The sequence below is a fragment of the Eurytemora carolleeae genome, unplaced genomic scaffold, assembly GCF_000591075.1.
Source record: "Eurytemora carolleeae unplaced genomic scaffold, Eaff_2.0 scaffold94, whole genome shotgun sequence".
NCBI classification, from domain to species: domain Eukaryota; kingdom Metazoa; phylum Arthropoda; class Copepoda; order Calanoida; family Temoridae; genus Eurytemora; species Eurytemora carolleeae.
In genome coordinates this window covers 58586-74170 of record NW_019396036.1, presented here as the reverse complement: position 1 = coordinate 74170, position 15585 = coordinate 58586, and the positions used below count along the sequence as shown (strand labels likewise).

Here is a 15585-nt window from a genome sequence, read left to right as displayed (position 1 = left end):
TTGTCCAAATTGTTAATATATAGTGTACAATATTTGTCATGGGATTGGTTATGTTGACTCCAAGAAATGTTTACAATACGAGTATTAGAAATGCAAACTCTGTATATCTGCAAACTCTGTAAATCTGCATACTCTGTAATCTGCAAACTCTGTAAATCTGCATACTTTGTAAATCTGCAAACTCTGTAAATCTGCAAACTCTGTATATCTTGAAACTCTGTATATCTGCAAACTCTGTAAATCTGCAAACTCTGTAAATCTGCAAACTCTGTATATCTGCAAACTCTGTAAATCTGGAAACTCTGTAAATCTGCAAACTCTGTATATTTACAAACTTTGTAGATATGCATACTCTGCAAATCTGCAAATTCTGTAAATTTGCATACTCTGTAAATCTGCAAACTCTGTATATCTGCAAACACTGTAAATCTGCATACTCTGTTATCTGCAAACTCTGTAAATCTACAAACTCTGTATATCTGCAAACTCTGTAAATCTGCAAACTCTGTAAATCTGCAAACTCTGTATATCTGCAAACTNATACTTTCTGAGTTATGTAAAAAAAACTACAGGGGGGGGGGGTCAAATTGACCCCCCACCCAGCGGGAATAGGGTTAAATTTTCGACCCTGTAGTGTCTCTATAGAGAACTTTAGAGCTCTTATAAATTTTAACATCTCAAGAAGAGGTACTGCAGTACGAAACATTAAAATTAACTTATTAAGTGAACTGGGTCTGGGTGCACTGCACAATTCCCGTGTTATTTATGTTCACTGGACTGTTTGTTTGATTTTCTTGAAGTTTTGAAAGTCCACGAAAAAATATTATAAAATTCGCGAATTTTTTTCTTATTGTTTTATAATGTATACAAAGAGAAAATTCTCACAAATAGAGCAACAATTAGAAGTTAAAATAGAAGATAGCCTTAAAGACCTGCGCGCCGAAAAAATATTGTAAGACAGCATATTTGTATTTCTGAGATGGTCTTCTTATAGTATTTTTCACTTGTCTCTTAATTCTGTGTGTCATTGTGTCTTGCAATATTTTTGGACAAAATTAAGATATAAAATCACCAAACCTCTTGATCCATCCATGCAGGATTACAAAAATGAAGCTTCTCGGAAAATTATATTTCTTCTGAGCGTGAGTCGTGAGAAATTAATTCCTCTGTAAAGTAAAATATAAATTGTTTTGTCTGTCTGGGTGTAATTGTTTGTTTGTATCAATAAAACAACAAAACAGCTGAACCTATCTGGCCCTGGCCTAATTTTTTTTTTTGTGGCCACTCACATGACCATGCGGAAGTTTTATTGTTGGTCAAAAATTGAAACGTTTGTCCGGTAAAAATGTCGACCATTATTGTTTATGAAAATCCATCATTTTTAACACAGAAAATCAGCGAAAATTTGTGTTTGAGATTTAACGACGATCTTCAAATATTTAAATATTCTGTTACGCTGTCGTTTAAACAGACTTGGTAGAGGGCACACTTGGGAAATTGAACATTTAGGAAAAGCCTTTTGGAAAGTACCCTTACACCCATTAAAAGACTTCTTCAATCTTTAGATCGTTCTATTTAGATAGTTGAAGGTCTTTTAATGATATATTAATATTAAATGAGTTTTCAATGAAAAATAAAAAAAGTTGTCAGCTGCAGGGAACCACGAGTGCACACTGTATAGTTGTTCAATGAAAAATTTAAAAAGCTGACAGCTGCTGCAGGGAACCATGAGTGTACACTGTACAGTTTTTCAATGAAAAATTTAAAAAGTTGACAGCTGCTGGGAACCACGAGTTTACGCTGTACAATTTTTCAATGAAAAATTAAAAAGTTGGCAGCTGCTGCAGGGAACCATGAGTGTACACTGTACAGTTTTTCAATGAAAAAAAAAAAAAGTTGACAGCTGCAGGGAACCATGAGTGTATGTACACTGTACAGTTTTTCAATGAAAAATTTAAAAAGGAAATACAGTTNTTTTTCAATGAAAAAAAAAAAGTTGACAGCTGCAGGGAACCATGAGTGTATGTACACTGTACAGTTTTTCAATGAAAAATTTAAAAAGTTGACAGCTGCAGAGAACCATGAGTGTACAATGTACAGTTTTATTTTGGAAGTCTCATATTTTGTGGGTAACTCTGTAGAACAAATTTACCATGCAGAAAATATTTGCAAAATCACATTTTTCATTAATACGTTATCGGAGGAATTTATAGAGAAAAAAAGTAAATGTCAAAAATCACAAATACATTTTCTTTAATTTGATAAAAATACGATATACGAAATAAATGCACAGAATGGGTGGTCCTTAATGATATTTTTTTTAGAGAGGTTGTTGTTTCTACTCCATTTGGTTCTCCTAGTGCTCCTATAGTAGAGGGACGAGTTGATGGAGTTGATGTATGTATGCTGGCTCGACATGGATTAGAGCATACAATTCTACCTGGAGATATCAATTATAGAGCTAATATCTGGGCTTTAAAGGTAGAGGGGGGAGGGAGGCATACTCTCTAGGTACTTGTCATATTAAAACTTTTTTTTAACAATAATGTGAAACGTAGTTTATCTGGTTAAAAAGTGTTTATATCTAAAATTTCCTCTACTGTTTATATATGATATAAGAATGCAAGCAAATCAGAGTTTGTGGCAAAGACTCGATTCTTTTTAAACCGTTTAAAAAAATTTGCTTTATAACAACATTAATTAGACAACCTTGCATTATTCCTATTTCAAAAATGTAATAGTCATTATGTACGAAAATTGAAAATAAGTAGTTATTGAATTTTATTTTTTTCAATTATTTCCAATTTTTGGTTTAAAACGCTCCTGTCAAAATATAGGTTTTTCTTTTCAGATAAAGTTCAATTTTAGATTGAATAGATATATATTCTCTATATATGTTAATATATCTTAAAGTTTCAAACAAAGATTAGCAATCTTGAGAAGCAATAAACGATATCAGCTAGTTGGAAGTTGAAGATGATACAGGGTGGCCCAGCAAACATGATACGCACTTTGTCCTTTAATAGCTATAAAACATCAAAGAAAAGCTAAAACTTTCATGTTTGGTGGGGCACCCTGCAGTCAGCAACCATGATACAGGGTTTCCCAAAAAGGATGAGACTTCAGACAACGACTGTACGGAATTTACTCGGACTTTTTTCTTATAATTCATGGCTCCCTCCAACAGTAAACATATTTTTCTTTGCCTTCATAAGTAAATATATAATTTTATACTATATATTCAAGACAAAAAAATACTTAAAATTTTAGAGTTTTAGGTCGTCTTTTGTGGGGTAACCCTGCCAGTAGAAAGAAAAAAACCTTTCAAAAAAAGTATATATAGATATATATATATCCTGATTCAATAAATTATTGTAGGTTTTATTTATCTATCTGACAGATAAAACCGCAAAGATAACAAATTGGATTTGGTTCTGGAAAGATTTTACTGAGAAAAAGTGAAATTGGCAATCCTGGCACTTAGTGAGTCTTGATATATCTCCAGGTCAGAGAGAGAAATCAAACAGATTCTAACCTTGCCAAGATTTTCAGTTTTATTTCAAGAATTATAAAACCGGATAAATTGTTATCCATGATAATGCAGAATGAGTTGGTTTAGCATCTGTGTGAGAAGAGATGTAAGAAGAATGGATCCAGCCAATAGAGATATATAGAGTTTACATCCCCCACCAGCCCCCCCCCTTTTCTGACTGGACTAGCTGGAACCCCCTCCCCTTTGCGTCTCCTCCTGCTGCGACGCGTGCATTCTAATTAATATCCCGCCGTAGAGGTCACCAAGTCTGTAGAAAGTTAAAAGAAAACAGGTTTCTGCTTGCTTTCTTTTACAGGGTTCCAGCTGATACAACACAAACTAGCGCCTCTAGCGTGTGAAATGTTTTCAAAAATTTTTATTGTTAGGAGATTGGTGTTACACATATACTCTCCGTTTCAGCCTGTGGATCTCTCAAGGTCTCAGGTTCATTTAATAGAAAATCTGCAAACACACAGGGTGTCCCAGGATATGATTATACGCCTCAAATTATTGTTCTATTTTTCTTATATCTTTGCAGTCCGACCTTTGAAATCTGCGAGATCAAATAGTCAACGTTTGAAATATCAAAGGAGTTCACCATTACATTAATCTCCATGTAAATAGGGAGGAAATAGTTGGTGTACAGTCTTATTTCAAAGTCGTTATGCTGTATATAATGTATAACCAAAAGATTCTAGCACAATACAATAGATGGCAACGTTGAATTTGTAAACTCTCAGCTGTTTTCTTACGTCACAAGTGTCAACTTAGTTTTTGTATACGTCAAAATTACTAATAATAGTGATAATTTTGGAATAAAGTGTATTTTACGGTTTAAATTTTTGTGTTCTTTTTTTCTGTTTTTACACTTTTTATTTAATCTTGGAAAACATGTCAGCTTGTGTGAAAAAATTTTGTTTTCTTGTTATATTCAACACTTGTGACGTCATGTATAATCGGTCCATTTCTCTGTTGCCACTATTGTACTTGAGAATCTATTTGAGAATATGAAGTAATTCGCGTACTATTTAAAATATTTTGTGTCCGCAATTCTTTTAATTTTGTAACATTAGAAAATTCCAAAAATACTAATATTAAGTTAACAATATTAATATTTTCAGTTTAATTTGTATTGTGCTGATAGTCTTGGAATGCAATATGTTAAATACATTTTTGACATGAATTTGCACAATGCTTTTAATAATCTGAATAAGCTAGCTATTGAAAGAAAATAATATCATTAAAAAAGACAAGAAACCTGGATAATCCAGATGATGAAAACCTTAGGTTTGATCTTCAGGTTTGCTGGGTATTTAGGGTAGATTTTAGTAACATCAGATTTATATATTCTACAGGTTGAAAAAAAAATGGAGCATGTTTCCCTTCAAATTAAGTGACTAAATCTACTCACAATATATTTATAAAACAGGAAGAGATATCTCCTGGAAGTTTTGTTCTCCTTGACTCCTTTCTTGACCGAACCCAGGGTAGGGTTCAGAGCTTCTATGGCGGAGACGGGTTTAAAGGAGTTGCACATACTCCTATGGAACCTGCATTCTGCTCCAGGTATGGGCAAGCCTTAGTAATGTCAAAAAAGAACAAACTAATCATGTCAAAAATGAAAAAATAACTTGATAAAAATGTTGTAAAAAATACAAAATAGATAAAAAGATAAACACCGTATATTTCTGATAAATGAACCCTAAGCAAGGATTTAAGCCGGGGGGTGCAAGATTTTTTAGGTACAAGAAAAATGTGTAAGTAGAAGCAAAAATGAGGAGCGGGGCAGGCGAACATTTTTTTAACCTGAAGGACTCTAAAAGGGTCAAAATTTAAGACTAAGACTAAAAAACTAGATTTTTAACTTATATTACATTTATTAAGAGAGATATTTTTCCTGTTTTGCATTTTGTTTTTGAGAAGCTATTTGCATTTTAACAAAAAAACTGGAGGTATAAGACTTATACATTTGAGTTTATCTATAAATAAATGTATTAAAGAAAATTTTTAAATCACGAATAGTCATTACTACTTTTAATACAGGGAAAGTAAGGATGTAAACTGTAAATGCCTAAAAGATCAAAAAAGCTCAAATCTTCAGTTTTCCCAAAACTAAAATTCGAAAAAAACTTCCTGCAACCTTGAGGATAACTAAGAACAGCTTCTCCTAAACCAGACCATATTTTACATTTAATTTCAATTTGTCTCCATGTTACTTTTTTTCTGGATTCATTAGAATCATTAATATAATAAAAGAATATAATAAGCTTCTTAAAATTCAAAAAACTTTATTAAAATCCTATCATTTCACAAGACAGGATTTAAATAAAAATTCCCAAATAATTTATTTCAGAAAGCACTCAAAGGGAATTGAGTCTTTGCACAATCATAAGTTCTCGTGCATTATATCCTTGCAACCTGATAATGTTTGATATTTTAAACTTTGAATATTTAATCTAACAGGGTTCATAGTTTGAAATATCTAATGTCTACGACATTGGGTTCCAGAGATTTGTGACAAAGGCTCAATTCCTTTTCGTGTATATAACTTTCCTAGTAATTTCTTTTTGTTCTTACCTTGCATCATGTTCCTATTATTGACTATTGTTCCTATTTAATGTACAGCATGAATGACATTTTTTTCGCATATGTATGTCTCCTTTTTTGAACCTTTATTTGTTGATCATCATTTCGTATTCCTAATTCCTAGTTCTTTCATTTTTATTCCTAACTTGTAACTTGTTTAATGTTCCTATTTTTGTTCCTATTCCTAACAGTGTGTCCTTAGATCCTAAATCCTTTAGTTTTCATCCTATTTTCTAACGATCTTTTTATTGTTCCTTAGATTATGTATTTCATTATTGTTCTTATGTTCTTAGTGCATGCACGAGACTCATAGTTTTTTTTTGCTTGTTCCAAGCTAGTTCAATAGTCAATGTTCCTGTTATTGTTCCCATTTTATCGTTCTTTTGTTTTTTTTTCTATGTTCCTAATGTAGTTTTTCCTTTCTTGTTCCTACTCATCCAACCCAACATTTGTGTTATTGTATTGACTATTGTTCCTTTTCTTTAAACCTAATTCTTTCTTTTTTAACTTTGTTCCTAAAATCCTAAAAAAGGTTTACTTACTTGTTTTTTTGTTCTTATTTAAGTAGGTCATTTCTTCTTCTCTTTGTTTTGAATAATAATATCATAATTCCTTCAAATAACTAGAAAAATGGATACAAACGATGAAATAAATTTTAAAAAATTATTGTAGCAAATTGGGAACATTTTTCCCTCAAAATCTCGGGGGGGGGGGGGGGGCATTGCCCCCACTGAGTCCACCAGGGGGTGCGAAGGTACCTCCGCACCCCCCTGTATCCAAACCTGATCCCCAGCCTCTTATACTTCTGATAAATGGACCCTCACCCCGTATATTTCTAATAAATGGACCCCACTCCGTACACTTCTAACAAATGGACCCCCCACTATGATTTAAAGGTTGCGAGCTCTCAATCAGATATTTATGAGAATTTTTCCAATTACTTCTTAAAAACTGAAACTAACAACAAGTGCTGTATGGTGCTAAAATGTACATGTAAAGGGCAACAGAAAAGCATAAGTGAGTTAGAGCGGTGAAAACACAAGCCCAAGGCGTTGCGACACTTCAAAGTAGACCCTGTATTAAAAATTTATGATTTCTAATAAGTGGACCCTTACACCGTATACTTCTAACAAAGGGACACCCCAACCCCTAACACTTCTAATAAATGGACCCTCACTCCGTATATTTCTAATAAATGGACCTCCACCCCATACATTTCTAATAAGTGGACCCTTACACCGTATACTTCTAACAAAGGGACCCCCCATCCCGTACACTTCTAATAAATGGACCCTCACTCCGTATATTTCTAATAAATGGAACCCCACCACGTACACTTTTAATAAGTGGACCCTTACACCGTATTCTTCTAACAAAGGGACCCCCCACCACGTATAATTCTAAGAAACGGACCCCCACCCCGTACACTTCTAATAAGTGGACCCTTACACCGTATACTTCTAACAAAGGGACCCCCCACCCCTTATAATTCTAATAAACTGACCCCCACCCCGTACACTTCTAATAAGTGAACCCTCACGCCGCATATTTCTGAACACCTAAATTTTAAATCCATATACCTCAATGACCTTGTTTTTCAGAACTCGGAGTGTGTTAGAGAAAGTCTGTTTAAATCTCAATTACAAGGTCAGTACATTGTCATGTTTAAAAACATAAAAAAAATGTTTTATTTTTGTAAAATTTTGTAATATCATAAACTAACATATTAATGTTTCAACATTATACAGAGCGTCCCATATCATATTAGATTATCTCCAATTTTTAACACCTAAATACGCACATAATACTCGAAAAATCTAGTATTTTCTGAAAAAAATGTTCTATTAGCCTTAATGAATTTTTCAAAATGATTCATTCTTTTTAAATTTTCTGATTTGTCCCCCAAATCGTAATTTAGACCCATTGACGCGGTCTAATTTGATCTGGCACACCCTGTACGTTAAAAAAGTAACGTTCACTTTTATTGTTATAATGTCGTCTTCATCTTTCACATTTTTTTTGGTTTTTACCATGTAATATTGCACATATATATTGCTGAATAAAGATTTGTTCATCTGTATTTAGGTGTTTAACTCTGGGACTGTGGTTACTATTCAGGGACCGAGGTAAACAATTTACTCAATCATATTTGATCTAATTTGATCATTCTTGAATGTATGATTTGCTGCTGACAGCTGATCTGTCTGGCTACGCACCACTATGTGAAGTTTATGGTATCGGGACATTTAAGAAAATCATATATGGACATTTATAGGTTGGGTATTAGGTACATAGAAAACATTTCAAAGAAGGGACATGTTGCTGGAAGGTATCTGCAGGAGGTATTACAACCTGAAATACATTTATAGGTTGGGTATTAGGTACATAGAAAACATTTCAAAGAAGGGACATGTTGCTGGAAGGTATCTGCAGGAGGTATTACAACCTGAAATACATTTATAGGTTGGGTATTAGGTACATAGAAAACATTTCAAAGAAGCGACATGTTGCTGGAAGGTATCAGGAGGTATTACAACCTGAAATACATTTTGTTTAAAAACAATTTTCAACACCCGTGTTACGTCCGTATCCTCTATCTCTGCTAATTGTCTTGTTTATAAAATGTCCTATCCATGAAATGTCTTGTCTATTGTCTATCTATGAAATGTCCGATCCATGAAATGTCTTGTCTATTGTCTATCTATAAAATGTCCTATCCATGACATGTCTTGTCTATTGTCTATCTATGAAATGTCCGATCTATGAAATGTCTTGTCTATTGTCTATTTATAAAATGTCCTATCAATGAAATGTCTTGTCTATTGTCTACCTTGATATGTCCGATCCATGACATGTCTTGTCTATTGTCTATCTATGAAATTTCCCATCTTTTAAATGACATATCTATAGAATACCCCATATTTGAAATGTCCTCTGTATAAAATACCCTTAACCATAGAAAAAACACCAGTCCTTTAAATTAATTCTACAAGAAAGGATTTATAATATCAAAAACGCGTGCTTTTTGCAAAAACAAGTGATACAGATCAACTTAATATGAGAGATTAAGATAGTGAGGTGCTTTGGGCTGATTTATATTTTGTAAATAACATTCATTTAATATATGTACCTCATTTGCACAACTTTATCAAATACACTGATGAGTGGGATGCAATCGAAGTTTTAAATTAAGTTTAATATTAGATATTTCACAGTGTATTTCACAGTGTATTTCGCTTGCGAAATATTTAATGAAATATTTTTAACAATTTTCCTGTTGACTTAACAAGAAAACAATGCTCTGACCAATCTTAACCCTGTCCGACCAAACTGTTATATCCTTACTTAACCCTACCGACCAACCCTGACCCGTCTTAACCAAACCCGACCAAACTGTTAAATCCTTACTTAACCCTACCGACCAACCCTCACCCGTCTTAACCAACCCGACCAAACAGTTATATCCTAACTTAACCCTACCCACCTACCCTGACCCGTCTTAACCAATCCGACCGAACAGTTATATCCTAACTTAACCTTACCGACTAACCCTGACCCGTCTTAACCAACCCGACCGAACAGTTATATCCTAACTTAACCCTACCGACCTACCCTGACCCGTCTTAACCAACCCGACCAAACAGTTACATCCTAACTTAACCCTGCCGACCAACCCTGACCTGTCTTAACCAACCCGACCAAACAGTTACATCCTAACTTAACCCTGCCGACCTACCCTGACCCGTCTTAACCAACCCGACCAAACAGTTATAGCCTAGCCTGACCTAACTTTAGACTTATATAGTATACAACATCTTCAGTGGTTTGTTAAAGAGAACTTTATTCATTATGTAATACAAGCAATATTTATAACCTACAATTCTTTAACAAGTTTAACTTTTCTCATAAGACCCTGAAAATAAAGAAAACTAATGACCAACATTAGGCCTACTCTGTTTTAGCAAGAATACTAAGGCATCAAAATTATATAGTACTGCAGTGTAGAAATGGAAATAGTAGCAATTAAATTAATGCCCTTCTAGTTATATTTTCTCTTGTTAGAAAGGAAAATTTGTAATTGCTTAAAAAATATATGATTGTACAATGATAACAAGAAAACAGTGGAATGATTTCGCCATCTTTCTTTTGCCTAGCTTTGAAAAGGTCTTGGATCTAGGTTCTCCAGTAAACCTGTACGTCTTTTATCTAGGTTCTCCAGTAAACCTCTAGGTTGTGTATCTAGGTTCTCCAGTAAACCTGTAAGTCTGGTATCTAGGTTCTCCAGTAAATCTGTAAGTCTTGGATCTAGGTTCTCCAGTAAACCTGTAAGTCTTGTATCTAGGTTCTCCAGTAAACCTGTAAGTTTAATATCTAGGTTCTTCAGTAAACCTGTAAGTCTTGTATCTAGGTTCTCCAGTAAACCTGCAAGTTTAATATCTAGGTTCTTCAGTAAACCTGTAAGTCTTGTATCTAGGTTCTTCAGTAAACTTTTAAGTCTTATATCTAGGTTCTCCAGTAAACCTGAAAATCTTGTATCTAGGGTCTCCAGTAAACCTGTAAGTCTTATGTCTAGGTTCTCCGGTAAACCTGTAAGTCTTTTATCTAGGTTCTCCAGTAAACCTCTAGGTTGTGTATCTAGGTTCTCCAGTAAACCTGTAAGTCTTGTATCTAGGTTCTCCAGTAAATCTGTAAGACTTGGATCTAGGTTCTCCAATAAACCTGTAAGTCTTGGATCTAGGGTCTCCAGTAAACAGTAAACCTGTAAGTCTTGTATCTAGGTTCTCCGGTAAACCTGTAAGTCTTGTATCTAGGTTCTCCAATAAACCTGTAAGTCTTGTATCTAGGTTCTCCAGTAAACCTGTAAGTCTTGTATCTAGGTTCTCCAGCAAGGCTGAGAGTAAAATGTACCGGAGTCTGGATGCAAGTGTTATCAATATGACAACAGTGCCTGAGGTAAATTATGATCAATATTCTCTCCTTCATCTTGTCAATATTCTAATACTGTGATCTTGTCCTTCCCATCCTTTCATCCCTGTGATCTTGTCCTTGTCATCCTTTCATTCCTGTGATCTTGTCCTTCCCATCCTTTCATTCCTGTGATCTTGTCCTTCCCATCCTTTCATTCCTGTGATCTTGTCCTTCCCATCCTTTCATTCCTGTGATCTTGTCCTTCCTATCCTTTCATTCCTGTGATCTTGTCCTTCCCATCCTTTCATTCCTGTGATCTTGTCCTTCCCATCCTTTCATTCCTGTGATCTATCCTTTCATTCCTGTGATCTTGTCCTTCCCATCCTTTCATTCCTGTGATCTTGTCCTTGTCATCATTCAATACCTGTGATCTTCTCCTTGTCATCCTTCTATCCTCGTGATCTTGTCCTTGTCATCCTTCTATCCTCGTGATCTTATCCTTGTCATCCTTTATCCCCGTGATCTTGTTCTTGTAATCCTACTATCACCCTGATCTTGTCCTTGTCATCCTTCTATCCTCGTGATCTTATCCTTGTCATCCTTCTATCTTCGTGATTTTATCCTTGTCATCCTTCTATCCCCGTGATCTTGTCCTTGTAATCCTACTATCACCCTGATCTTGTCCTTATCATCCTTCTATCCTCGTGATCTTATCCTTGTCATCCTTCTATCTTCGTGATTTTATCCTTGTCATCCTTCTATCCCCGTGATCTTGTCTTTGGCATCCTTCTATCCTCGTGATCTTGTCCTTGTCATCCTTCTATCCTCGTGACCTTTTCCTTGTCATCCTTCTATACCCGTGATCTTGTCCTTGTCATCATTCTATACCTGTGATCTTGTCCTTGTGATCCTTCTATCCTCGTGATCTTGTCCTTGTCATCCTTCTATCCTCGTGACCTTATCCTTGTCATCATTCTATCCTCGTGATCTTATCCTTATCATCCTTCTATCCCCGTGATCTTGTCTGTGTCATCCTTTTTTCCTCGTGATCTTGTCCTTGTCATCCTTCTATTCTTGTGATCTTGTCCTTGTCATCCTTCTATTCCCGTGATCCTGTCCTTGTCATCATTCTATACCTGTGATCTTGTCCTTGTCATCCTTCTATCCTCGTGATCTTATCCTTGTCATCCTTCTATCCCCGTGATCTTGTCCTTGTCATCCTACTATCACCCTGATCTTGTCTTTTTCATCCTTCTATCCTCGTGATCTTGTCCTTGTCATCCTTCTATCCTCGTGATCTTGTCCTTGTCATCCTTCTACCCTCGTGATCTTATCCTTGTCATCCTTGTATCCCCGTGATCTTGTCCTTGTCATCCTACTATCACCCTGATCTTGTCCTTGTCATCCTTCTATACCCGTGATATTGTCCTTGTCATCCTTCTATCCCCGTGATATTGTCCTTGTCATCCTTCTATCCCCGTGATATTGTCCTTGTCATCCTTCTATCCCCGTGATCTTGTCCTTGTAATCCTTCTTTCCCCATGATCTTGTCCTTGTCATCCTTCTATCCCCGTGATCTTGTCCTTGTCATCTTTCTATCCCCGTGATCTTGTCCTTGTAATCCTTTTATACCCGTGATATTGTCCTTGTAATCCTTCTATACCCGTGATATTGTCCTTGTAATCATTCTATCCCCGTGATCTTGTCCTTGTCATCCTTTTATACCCGTGATATTGTCCTTGTCATCCTTCTATCCCCGTGATCTTGTCCTTGTCATCCTTCTATCCCCTTGATCTTGTCCTTGTAATCCTTCTTTCCCCGTGATATTGTCCTTGTCATCCTTCTATACCCGTGATATTGTTCTTGTCATCCTTCTATACCCGTGATATTGTCCTTGTCATTCTTTTATACCCGTGATATTGTCCTTGTCATCCTTCTATCCCCGTTATCTTGTCCTTGTAATCCTTCTTTCCCCGTGATCTTGTCCTTGTCATCCTTCTATCCTTGTGATCTTGTCCTTGTCATCCTTCTATCCCTGTGATCTTGTCCTTGTCATTCTACTATCCTCGTGATGTTGTCCTTGTCATCCTACTATCCCCGTGATCTTGTCCTTGTCATCCTACTATCCTCGTGATCTTGTCCTTGTCATCCTTCTATCCCCGTGATCTTGTCCTGAGGAGACTGAAGAAAAATAATACGTATGCGTAATGAGAAAAATAATATGTTTTCCTTGTTATATCTTGTTTGTTTTGTTTTACGTTTTCCTTATATGTAAATTAATTAGCTTTTTCTTTTACTAGATGTACAAAGTACTCATGTATATGTACTAAGTGCTCAGGTATATGAACAAAGTACTCATGTATATGTTCATTGTACTCATGAATATGTACATAGTACTAATGTATATGTACAAAGTACTCATGTATATTTACAAAGTACTCATGTATATGTACATAGTACTCATGTATATGTACAAAGTACTAATGTATTTGTACAAAATACTCATGTATATTTACAAAGTACTCATGTATATGTACAAAGTACTCATGTATATGTACAAAGTACTCATGTATATGTACAAAGTACTCATGTATATGTACAAAGTACTCATGTATATGAACAAAGTACTCATGTATATGTACATTGTACTCATGTATATGTACATAGTACTCATGTATATGTACAAAGTACTCATGTATATGTTATATATATATATATATATATATATATATATATATGTATATAAGCACCAAATTTAATGAATTTGAACTGCCTACCACCGATTCAATTTTGAATCACCAATTCAAATCCTTCCAGAATCTTAAAATTTGAATCGGTGGTTCAAAGCACCGGAAGAAGAATTCAGCGACATAGCTCAAATTCATCAAATTCGGTTCCAGAGATGAATCTGTTCAACAAAGTTAAACTTAAAGTGGAAGTAGCAAATTTATTCTGTTTTTCTTTGTTGAGGAATTTAATTATCTGTTTCTGTACTTCTGTAATTCTTTTCTTAGAAACCTAGAATTATAACCATGAAGATTTACACTTTTCTTTCAGAGAAAAATAAAAACAATTAGATTTATCTCTAGATACATTTTAGAAATAAGATTTTTGAAAAAATACATATTTGCATTTTTCAAGATTCTTGCAAAGGATCTGATTTCCCAGTCCTTAGATAATTTCAGACCTGAGTCTAAAACTAAAGAATGCGCGAATTTTAAGTTCGAGGTTAAAAGTTCTGTAAAATAATGAATAGCTACTTAAATATTAAACTTTCTCAATTTCAAATATGAATTTCCCCGGGAAAATCTGAACCAATCAGAGAAAAGGATTTACGGAGAATATTACATAACCACCCCTAATCAGCTGATTACGTAACCGAAAACAAAACATATTTCGAGTTACAACCGTATTTTGGGTTTACATGCAAAAATTAATTAACCTAAAACGTGAAATTTCTTTAACAAGGTTTTCACTTTTAAATATAACGTTGAATGCCACTTTCTCAGCTGAATGATGATTGAATAATAGACAAATAGGAAAAATGCAGGATTTCAAGATTTTAACCCTGTGTTTAAATTTTAACTCGTCGATTTCGGCGAGTTAAATATTTAACCACAGGGTTAAATATTTAACCTCACGGTTAAAGTTCAGGTTTAAATTAAGTCAGAAGTGGCATTTAACCATGAACTTAAAATTTAAGTCAAAACTTTTCGTTCTTTAGTTTTAGACTATGTTCTTTCAAACTTTAAATTTTGTTTGATAAAATACTCGATAAAGTTTTTTTTTCAAAAATTAGGTTTTTTTAGTTTTACACTTTAGGCGTCATAGATAGAAGTTCTTTGTTGAATAGAAAATCTAAATTCCGCCGCCATGTTGTTGACAGTGACTTTGTACAATTGTACCGAAGCAAATCTATCTCGAGATAGATAGATATTTTAAAAACTTAGGAAGCGCATCTATATAGAATATCGTCGTCCAAAAAAAACGAGCCCTTTAATAGTCTAATATGATAGGGGACACCAAAACAACTCTACCTTCTAACCCGAAACATTATTTTTATGTTACCCAGGGCTGGCGAAAATGTAATCTTTTTTATTATCGTTTCCCATTTCCAACAAAGTGACAAACATACACATAAATATATAATTACAACGGTCTAACAACATAAATATATAATTACAACGGTCTGCTTTATATAAGATGTGGATAAATACTTCTCATTAAATCAACTTATTTGATAGTTTACTTCCACGCAAATAATATTTTCTGTCCTCAACATTTTTCCTTCTGATTTGATTCACGTGTTTATTTAAAGGTTTTCCTGGTTGGTATATCTTATACCTGTTTATATTAAAGGTTTGTCTGGTTAAGGAGGCTGATATATCCTACACCTGTTTATATTAAAGGTTTGTCTGGCTAAGGATGCTGGTATATCCTACACCTGCTTATATTAAATGTTTGTCTGGCTAAGGAGGCTGGTATATCCTACACCTGTTTATATTAAAGGTTTGTCTGGCTAAGGAGGCTGGTATATCCTACACCTGTTTATATTAAAG

The 15585-nt window shown here is 34.5% G+C and overlaps 1 protein-coding gene across 1 annotated transcript in view; it reads left to right on the top strand.

The window, feature by feature from the left end:
* The window catches only part of LOC111698875 (S-methyl-5'-thioadenosine phosphorylase), a gene marked incomplete in the record, with an annotated part of 39024 nt that overhangs the window by 18123 nt on the left and 5316 nt on the right, over positions 1–15585 (top strand). Inside the window, 7 exon segments of the mRNA XM_023469347.1 lie at positions 2325–2481; positions 3919–3969; positions 4962–5098; positions 7720–7765; positions 8204–8244; positions 10996–11071; positions 15536–15572. Of these exon segments, the coding sequence (XP_023325115.1) occupies positions 2325–2481; positions 3919–3969; positions 4962–5098; positions 7720–7765; positions 8204–8244; positions 10996–11071; positions 15536–15572 (545 nt within the window).